General features: G+C 36.0%; 2 protein-coding genes and 1 long non-coding RNA gene across 4 annotated transcripts in view; all 3 read right to left on the bottom strand.

The window, feature by feature from the left end:
* LOC107685452 (uncharacterized) overlaps positions 1–2879 on the bottom strand; it is an 11836-nt gene extending 8957 nt beyond the window's left edge. The window contains exons 1-2 of the long non-coding RNA XR_001633954.1: positions 2867–2879; positions 2738–2740 (exon numbers count right to left, since the gene is read on the bottom strand). This is a non-coding gene — a long non-coding RNA (uncharacterized LOC107685452). The remainder of the gene's footprint in view (positions 1–2737; positions 2741–2866) is intronic.
* The window catches only part of LOC107685451 (transferrin receptor protein 1-like), a 10995-nt gene extending 6276 nt beyond the window's left edge, over positions 1–4719 (bottom strand). Inside the window, exons 1-5 of one of the 2 annotated variants that reach the window (XM_016482035.1) lie at positions 4584–4719; positions 2639–2688; positions 2291–2519; positions 1577–1775; positions 1303–1440 (exon numbers count right to left, since the gene is read on the bottom strand). In XM_016482035.1, coding sequence (XP_016337521.1) covers positions 1303–1440; positions 1577–1775; positions 2291–2519; positions 2639–2683 — 611 coding nt within the window. In that variant the 5' untranslated portion in view covers positions 2684–2688; positions 4584–4719. Of the gene's footprint in view, positions 1–1302; positions 1441–1576; positions 1776–2290; positions 2520–2638; positions 2806–4583 lie in introns of those variants that run through there. The other variant, XM_016482034.1, reaches the window with a different exon arrangement.
* A 4827-nt stretch (positions 4720–9546) lies between these two features.
* Positions 9547–10325, bottom strand: part of LOC107685470 (C-C motif chemokine 20-like) — a 1822-nt gene continuing 1043 nt past the window's right edge. Inside the window, exons 3-4 of the mRNA XM_016482062.1 lie at positions 9730–9807; positions 9547–9621 (exon numbers count right to left, since the gene is read on the bottom strand). Of these exons, the coding sequence (XP_016337548.1) occupies positions 9585–9621; positions 9730–9807 (115 nt within the window). The 3' untranslated portion in view covers positions 9547–9584. The remainder of the gene's footprint in view (positions 9622–9729; positions 9808–10325) is intronic.

The following is a 10325-nucleotide window of genomic DNA, read 5'->3' on the forward strand; positions in this document are numbered from 1 at the left end:
TGCCCCCATGTCTTGAATTTGTGATCATTCTGAATGTATTTTAATAGACTGAATCATGCAGTGAAAGAGCGCACTAGACTTCACGTAATGCGTGTGCACTGTAGGTGTTTTGAATGTTTTTTTGCGTCGTGAGAATATTCAGCAAAATAGCTCACTTGTCATGGTATGTTACTTAACTATATCATGTTATGAATAAACTAAACATTTAGAATGTTTAACTCCGTGTGTTTCTTTATGTGTGCTGTTAACGCTCATTTGTTCCCTCAAAAAGAGACAAACAGAGTGAGCTTCAACAGCGCGACCTTGATACCAGAAATACACTGTTTACATTGAATGTAGGCTAATAAAATTAGAAGAATCATTCTCGCGTTTCAATGCTTCGCTGTTTTTTTTTTTTGTCACTTATGTTTTAATCAGGCTATTTGTCCGGTCGGGCAAGTAAAAAAAAAAAAACATTTTAAACTAGCTAGAAGGCTGATCAGCTGTAGCTCTACCTATTTTATATATTTTTTTGAGAACATTAAGAAGTTAGTTCGACCTGTATTCTGCTACTGCGATTCTCTCTGATGATGCAGTAACTTACCACGGGGGAGTAAAAAAAAATCTTCGGTCTGTCCAATGATTGTAAACGGTCATTAGGTCCGTCAGACTAGGGCTGTGCTAGTTAATTCGCATTCGCGTTAAATCGCATGCGATTGTCATGTACATCTTGTCAGTAAAGCCGGTTCCGTGATTGGTAGTAAATCGCCATCACCTGCTTTCAAATTGAGCGGCATTCACTACACAGAGCCATAGTTCACTGACAAGCTAGGCGATATCACGTTCATAAACAAATGCGATTCATCTGCGATTATTAACGCGATATTGCCTAATTGTCAGTGAACTACGGCTCTGTGTAGTGAATGCCGCTCAATCTGAAAGCAGGTGATGGAGATTTACTACTGATCACGGGACCGGCTTTACTGACGAGATGCGCGTGACAATCGCATGCGATTAATTGCACAGCCCTACGTCAGACTTAAGATATTTTAGCAGTAATGTGACCAAAAATATTTAAGACCCATCGAATCTGAATTTAAGACATTTTGAGACTTTTTAATGCCTTTTATTAGGAGTGTTATTATTTTTAGAGTGTTATACACTTATTTGCATGCTGCTATACAGTATTTATTGTATTCAGAGATGTTTTTAGAGTGTTAGGTATATGTTAGCATGTGGCTGTGCAGTGTTCTAGAGTGCTGCTATGCAGTTACTGTGGTGTTTTGAGAGGTTTTATTTTGCTGTAATGTAGCTGATACTGACCTGTTAGGAAACTGTAGCTTCACATAGTGTTCATCAACCCAGGGGTCCATATTCAGTTGCGTGAAAATATCATGGATATCATCAGCTAACTTGTTATCTGCAGATGATCCTGCTTTACGGACAACCTGGGAATACTCGCTTAATGGAAGAGGAACAGAAAGTCAGCGAAGTTCAATGACAGAAATGCATATTTAAAGTTACGTCATCACAATTGTTTTAACGTTAAAACCAATAATGCTCACAAGAGCAATAATATTCAATGACTTACAGTTACCTTAATTTATCTGCAATGACTTTAGATGACAGTTTATCATTCAGAAGTCCAACAAGTTCACTCCAATCCAAAGGAGGTGGATCATTTGGTGGAAATTCTTGATTAGGTGGATCTTCAGGGTCATGCTTGATCACACCATCTCCCGGAGAGCAGGAAGCAGACTCAGACTTGCGGTGGACAGAGTATCCAATGAGTAAACCTTGGACAGGGAAAAAGTAGAGGGAAAACTGTGTGGTTTCTCACATGAGCACTAGAAACTGATAACATCTCCTAAAAACAACTTATTACATGGCTCATTGAAACACTTGATTTTATTTGATCACTCACAGGGGCTTTGAACTGACCACTGTCCCAGGCAACCAATTTAATATCTCTTCTAACATAAAATAATTTCTAGTCATATCAATATTTCAATTTTAATTTCTTAATATTTACATGGCCCTATGATTTCCAATCGCAGAATCCTGTAATAAAATGGAATTCACTGTATGATGTAGAATGTCACAGAATTTGGCAAAATTTGAATAAATGTAATCAAACTGTGACACAGAAAAGGAAAAAGGACTGCTATTTAAATGTGAAAATAGAAAGAAATAAAGCAGAATTTGGGACAAACTTAAATGGATGTCAAAGGGTCCATTAATACATAATAATGACTGCATATTCAGTCAGATACAGTAAAAAAATAAAAAAATAAACTGCAAAGACACTCACCTACACAGAAGATGACCAGCACTCCACCCACCCAAACCAGAAACCTCCACTTGTTCCATGGCCCAGAACGACTGGATCTTGTGTACGTGTCACGTTGCACGTGTTCTTGTTCTTGTTCTATTCCATCCATTTCCTCCTCACCATCCACAGCAAGCTTCACCTCCACACGGCTGCTCTCTCCATCAGGATTCTGAGATTGATTGAACCGGGTGTACGAGCGACTGTTTACCTATTATCAGAGGGGAAAAAAAGAGGCTCCAAATTCCAGAGAAATATATACAGTAAAGTATTAAAATACTTAAAATATAACATTTTAAAAACAACAAGTTTGTCAAAAACAGCACTTACTATTCTCGAAAACTTCATTTTGGCCTGATCAATTGTTCCTGCCATGGAATCTGAAACGAAAGAGATATAAAATATCTTTAGCAACACAAAGTTTCTCACAAGCTCCTACTCAGTCGAAGTGCTCTTTTTGAAGTCTCTGAATTCATAAACACAGCCCTCCTTGTTCAAAGTCCAAAAATGTTTTTATCCACTGAAAAAAAAGAGGTAGTCTTTTGATTCGTTGAACACCATCCAAAAGCCAGAGCCACCCTCTACCGCGGGGCTCCACAGCTAGTTAAAGCATTGATAAGAATCAATATGGAGATTATATAATGTTGATAAGGCAACATGTGCACCACAAACATTTACTAATTGTGAAATACTGTGTACTTTAAATCTAGTGGCCTACTAAACTATTTACACTAACCAAAGAAAGTTAGCAAAATAAAAACGGGGAAAAACAAAACACACGTTTTCATAATTCCTCATAATGCCACTTTGAGGTTTATTACATCCTTTTTGTAATTCAAGCTAAAGTTTGAATTACAAAAACGGTCTTGCGTTACAGGAAGTGTTTGTGTGGTTAGATTAGCAACTTCCTACTAATTTAACAACCTAACAGAACAATTGGCGGCATTTTCAGTCTCGCAACACTACAATGACATGCGGATTCACTGGACAGTTTGTCAGTTAAGACTTGCTTAAACAATAATGAATGAGTCAGGACATTCTGAATAAATAAAACGATTTGAGAAGAATGGACACCTAAAGCAACCGTTTCCTTATTTTAGATTGTGTCGTTGATGACGCCTGATCTGTCTGTGATGATACTTGAAGGTTGTTGAACACAAACCAGCATTCATCCTGTTTCAACAAAACAACCTTGTAGAGGAAAGCAATTACACACAAATAAGTTTGAAATCAAATACAAAAACCTGAAATTCCAAACTTTTTAAATGCAAAGTCAGCCCTGATTCATTTATTCTGCAAGCAAAGGTATCTAATAACAGGGCGGATGCTGAGATAAAGCAAAAAGTACTTTGTTGGATATGTGATATCGATATGTCGGCCCCAGTGACTAGGGGGGAAAAAACACCTTATTGTTGAGCCCTGCAAGCATAAATGCAGTTCAAGCTCTATTAAACAAGGATGAATGAAGATCTTTTCCCTAAGCACATGGTCAAATACCCAGAGAGCTTCACACTAAAGTGGAGGGTGTGCTGTGACTGATGAAGACCATGTGAGAGTCACAACCAGCATCAGACTCTGATATGGAAGCTGGTCCATAATGATTTCCATTGTAAATCAGGTTATAAACCACTTCTTGCAGAACACCGAGAACAAAATAACTATATCAATGTTATTCTTATCTCGAGAACACAAGGTTACTTACAAGGAAGTTACATGTTGTAACGCAGCAAGGACAAATTACAATATAAATATTTTTATTTCTTATCTGTAAAGTATCTAATAAGTTGATATATCAATAGAAAGCAAAAATATTTATTCCGGACTCTTTAGAGAACACTTGAAGGTCAGAGATCTTTAGCACTTCCTGTTCACACGCACGTGGCGAAATCATCTAATTCCTCCTAACCCGGTTTTTTTTTTTTTCTAGAGAAATAATTCATACAAACACTAGCACAAATAACACTCAATTCAGATTATGTCATGCCAAGCTAGACATTCATATTACATAAAACTGAACTTATCGGAATTTAACTGAAATTATCTGCAAGGTGACTGTCAATGGATCTTTTTAGATTTAACCACATAAGTAATGTGCATATTGCTCATTTTACCATTAGAGCAAATCCGCCTTAAACAGCAATCAACTTATTAACCCAAAGCATGGCATTAAGTTCATTGACAGCGTGACGTTATCATTGAGCTGTCACATTGCAGGCCATCCTGCTAATTCATAAAAGCTAAAACGTAGTGGCTTACTGAAACGCAAAGTACTTACTTTTAAATGAGAAAAGTGCTCTTTTAAATTATTTTTCCCTCCTGTGTGCGTTTCGTTATCAGTACTTGTAAATGCGAATTTGTTTCTTTTATGTTCACCACGCGCTCGTTCCCCAAAGCACCGGTGAAAGTCAGTACTCACACACACTACACGTAGATGCGCGCGTAACTCAACGTCACTTCCTGGCAGTGTTGCCAAGTCCGCGGTTTTCCCGCGGAATTGGGCTGCAGTGTTGCCGTGGGTTGTTTTTCATGTTCGCGGGTTGAAGCGACCCCAATAACGCGATATTTAGCCCCTGAAATGCGAATTTGACCGGGGAAACCCAACCCAAACCGGAACGCGATTTTTAATGGGGGATCCCCTCGAAGCGATTGGGATACTTTTGAGTAGCAATTGGGAGGGTTTTGTTGTGAAAACCTGGCAACCCTGCTTTCTAGCTTTCTGGGTGCGGCGCTGCTGCAGGCTTGTATTATCAGGCAGTAAGATGTAGGCTACAATTTAAAATACTTTACAAAATTTACAGATGTAAAGTAACTCTAGTAAGACTTGGCTCATCTGTTTTACAGGTTACTCGTCAAAAGATTGTGATCTGATGTTGGTTCCTTTTTTATTTGACCCAAGCAAAGTAACTATATGGATATGAGAGACTGGTCTGATGCTGGTTCCTTTTTATTTGACCCAAGGACCCAAGTTAATTAAAGGGGTCATATGATGCGATTAAAATTTTTCCTCTCTCTTTGAAGTGTTACAAGCTCTTGGAATAGCTGGCCAATCACAGCAGTCCTCGCTTTTCAGAACGATGAGCTTTGTAAAAATCGACGCGTTTCAGAAAGGCAGGGCATAGAGGAGAAACAATAATGTACAGTATGTGGAAAATAATGTTTTTTGAACCTTAAACCGCATAAACACATTTCATTACACCAAATACACAAAATAATGTTCTTTTTAGCAGCATCATATGACCCCTTTAACGTTATATGGATATGAGGTGTAATGGTGCCTGGAAGTGGGTATATGTGACCTTCTCTGTGAAATCCAGGCTAAAGTCTCAAAATCTAATTATGAGATAACAAGCATCAAAGTTTGATTTCAATATGTGTACTGCGTTAGTCTAAACGGGACTTGTCACAGCACTTACATATGTGACCCTCTCTGTGAAATCCAGGCTAAAGTCTCAAAATCTAGTTATGAGATAAGCATCAAAGTTTGATTTCGACCATTAATTTCACTATGATTTCAATCTTTGACATGGCTTTACTCAGTCGATATTAAAGATATCAAGGTTACATTTTCACAGAATGTTCTTTACCTTATGAAGGTTGATTTTATGTAGAAAAATCACAAAAATAATTATGTAGTAAATAACAAAAAATGACTTTAGCTGGGTTTTCACAGCCAGAGTCACATTTTCTTAATTTATACCAAATTCTATATATATATTTTAAATCGGCCCAGCAAAGGATGAACACCCTGTGTTATAAACAGCGACATGTAAGACTAATCTTGCATATTTAGTTCACCCAAAATGGGCCAGTAGTGTTTGCACAGTCACTTAACTTCTGCTTGACTTCACGGAGTAAGGATCATTATGAAATTAATATTAGCCACAGAAGAGGTGCAGATTTTGCAATAAACAATTCAAAATAAATCAATAAGAAATAAATAGACTGCAGCAATTAACATTTTGTCAGAACATCTAGGTTATTAAATTACATGCTATTTTGTTTAGTTGTCTGTTCAGAATCATGATCTCTATTTGAAAAAAGAAAGAAAATCGTGATTGTCAATTTATCCAGAATTGTGCAGCTCTACTCTCCTGACTGACCGTTTCTCCCATTACATACAGTGACGGGCAAACGGTAATTTCGAGCCCTGACATATGTTATTAACATAATTTACAAGGTCCTGTTATTAATAAGTGCTCACCTTGGTTGACGTCTTCATTCAAAGGTGTAGTCGAAGAGACAGCATCTCTGTCTGGGGTGCAGGACGGCGTGGGCGCACTCATATTTTAAGGGAAGCCGGCAATCTGTTACAATTTGTTTTAATAAATAATTCTGAATAATAATAATAATACGTAATTAAATAATAATTATAATAAAAGTCATCTTTTTGTGCCCTTGTGCAATACATACTAGGCCTATTAGCTCCCAAAAACAGCATAGGCCTGTAATTCACACACTGCTTGACCTACTTTTTTTGTCTTTGCACCATAAATCATATGTGTGATAAGCTTACCTTGTTGTCTGTTTCGAAGGTTCAAATGAAAACAAGACTTTTGGCCGAGTAATTAAACTGTTGGAAAAGAAGGAAGTGGTGGAAGTGGTGAATTAAAATTTCCTAGCTGTGTTTGTTCCTTTTTACTCTTGGGAGTATTTGTGCTGTGCAAGCACTGCAGGCGTTTTCGGTTCTTTTAGGTTTCTCATAAACCCTGTGCACGTATATATTTTTTCATGTGCTCTATGCAGTAAGATTTTAAAAATTCTTCCAAATTATATAACTAAAAAAAAGAACAAATCCAAATATGAAAATGACTTTTGAATTACTTTGCACTTGTGTTTATATCCTAAATAAAGAGCACAGATTTTGTCTTGAGGTAAACAGGAGATCCGTTAAGTTTTGCTTTTATGAAATCCACTGAAATGAAAACTTTTGGCTAAGAGCCGAAAATGGAGGTGAAGACGGAAGTGGTGAATAAAACCCTTTTATTCTTTCTTTTCTTTACTCATGTTGTGCCAATTAGATTTAGTGCATTAGTGCACTTGTGTTTAGATTCTTAAACACTAAAGAGCACAGGTTTCGTCTGAATGAAATAGCAGATCAGAGAAGATTTGCTGTTGTGATTTGCAGGTCACTATAACAAGCATGGCACAACTTTGACAAGGATGTGCTATTACCAAATTACATTGAGCAACTGGATAATTGTGAGAGAAGCCACTAACAGTACACTTTCACTTGCTCATTGTCTTAAAGGCACAATATGTAAGATTTTTTTATTAAAATATCCAAAAACCACTAGAACAGTGTTATATATTTTGCTGACTTGTGTACTTACATTATCCCAAATGTTGCGAATGTTTAAATCCAGAGAAATAAGCAATTTTAACTAGTGACACGGACCGTGTCCATAGTGTCATTGTGTCGCCTGCCAATGACATCATACACCCTTGATTTCCGGTTTTGTTTTGTAGAAAACATGGAAACACCAAAGACGCTTTAATATGTTGTGCGTTTTAATAGACCGGTGACGATCGCACAGAGTAGCATAATAACAGAACTTTCAAATGTATCTAGTATGATAAAACAGCGCTGCTTTTTTTCTCCACATACGCACGACTGGAAGGAGCGGAAGCACTCGACTGTGGCATAATAAAAGCTCTGCTGTTTTCGAGCCGTGTGTCACGCTCGTTCAGCGGCCTCGTTTCGCTTCGAAGGCTTTCAGCCTCACCCTGCTTCATTGTACTACGTTAATAAGTCATTAGCTCATCCATGAACATGATTTCTGCCCGAGTCCCGTCGGATTGCATCGGCTGTGAGGATGAAGACGACAACTCCCATGATTCCACACTCAGTCATGGAGTCATCAAACTACGCCTTTGTCTATTTGTTTATTTTGAATACGCGCCCTCTAGCGGTGAAAATTACATATTGTGCCTTTAAATAAGAGAAGATCTGCAGAAAATTCAGCGCAGCTCAAACAATTCAACACTGTCGGTAGCAAAATGGCTCGAAAAGGTTACAATTCTGGGCCGGCCTAGATCCCAGCCATCCAAATAAGACTTTTTGTTCTTCTTTTTTTTTTTTTTAAATCAATATGGTTATCTTTTGAAAATGTGCAGGTAAAGAATTATATATTTTTTTTTTCCTGGAAAATCTTTTCATGTATGCACCTGATTGTTATGACACATGGTGTGTTAGATTTAATGGAAAGCTATAGATTTACTAACTTATGATTTCCCTCTCATGACCTCATCTAAACCCATTCAAAGACTGTTCTGATGGTTTCACCAGCTTTGAATTTAAAGGAATAGTTCACCCAAAAATATATTACAAACACACCTTTTTGCTTCTTAAGACATCAATTGATGGACTGCAGTCAAGTGGATTACTGTGATGTATAGAGCACAATAAGTGAGTACATTTAAAGGTGTTTTATTTATTAGTACAAATAAATAAATAGTGAATTAAATTAGTGAGTTAATAATTAACCCATCTCAATATATAGAGTTCTGAAATGTTTTGCCTTATGAATAAGTTAAAAACACCACCCAGAGGCCCAGAAACCCATAGTTAGTTTGTGTTTTAATTTTGGGGCAAATGTTAAGGACCACAATTCAGAAACACAAAGGACAATGACATTGTAGTGCTGAGTTGTAGTTTATCACAAAAATGCAGAGTGAAATTAAGGAACTTTATTTAAAAATACATATAAGAGAAATGTAATATAATACAAAAACTACTTATCTATACAATTGTATAAAATGTTTATTACATTTTTAAAAATGGAAAAACATTTCCTACTTTATCATATTGGCATAGCTTTAACAGTAGAGGGCAGCACTGACTAACCAAAGGGTTAGTCAAATCATTCCACAAAATAACGACAAAAATACATGCACCCTTAAGAGCCATTTGTGAACAATATCAAATATATAATTTCTGTGAATACATCAAAGTCTTTATAGGTAACATTTAAATAGTATCTGAATTAGTAAAAAAAAAAATTGTGAACTGAATTAGTGAGTTAACAGCTCAATACAAAGAGCTAAAAAATATTTTGCATTATATAAACAAGAGGTTTAAAATCCACAGTATAGTAAAGTTACCTTGTATTTCCCCTCCATATATACTCTGTACAAGAGTGCAATTAAGTGATGCCAATATATAGAATATAAGATCTCTTTATTAAAGAGGGAAACAGTCCAAAATAATAATAATAATAATAATAATAATAAAAAAACATCTCCAGAAGAGCCTCTCCATTTTGGCATTCTTAAAGCTTTAAAAACCACCAGTCTTCACTTCCGCAGCCTTCATCCTAAAGGGCACAGGGAACATTTTTTTTCCATCAGTTAATTTTCTTAAGGGTATAATATGAGATAAGACTGCATTTTATGTTAGTGATTGATAAGATACGTTCTCATACCGTAGGCACTCAACTCTGTCCTGCGTCCAATGTTGTTCTGGGTCAGCGCAGACTAATTTTCCATTCTTTGTATGGAAGCTGCAATGACATAAAATACGATGAACTCTAGCACCAGAGACAACATTATCAGCACATTAACATTGCTATGTATAAATTCTGTTAATTATAAACGTAACTGAATAATACCGTATATAATAATATATGAACAATATTAACAAAGCTTGGTAATTTAAATAAATTGAAATAACATTTAAAATAAATTACATTAAAATAATCAGAGATGTCATTAAATGTTTTTTTTTTCTTATATATTCACACATTTCAATAGTGTCAGAATATGCACACTTTAGGGGTAAATATGGTACAAAAGTGTACATTTTGAAAGGGCACTGCCCCAGTTGAACCTTTTTTTTTCTGAGAGTGCACACATGTTTTCTGTATTATTCTGTAATAATACAGAAAACAACAAATTTAAAATAATAGTGAAGTCATCAAAATAACACGGATGTATAGGAATTTGGTAAAATTAGTAAATGCATTAAATGAGTTAACAACAAACAAATATTTAGACTTTTTTTAAATAAATTTTCCACAAA

The sequence above is a fragment of the Sinocyclocheilus anshuiensis genome, unplaced genomic scaffold (genome assembly GCF_001515605.1).
Source record: "Sinocyclocheilus anshuiensis isolate Anshui unplaced genomic scaffold, SAMN03320099.WGS_v1.1 scaffold862, whole genome shotgun sequence".
NCBI lineage: Eukaryota > Metazoa > Chordata > Actinopteri > Cypriniformes > Cyprinidae > Sinocyclocheilus > Sinocyclocheilus anshuiensis.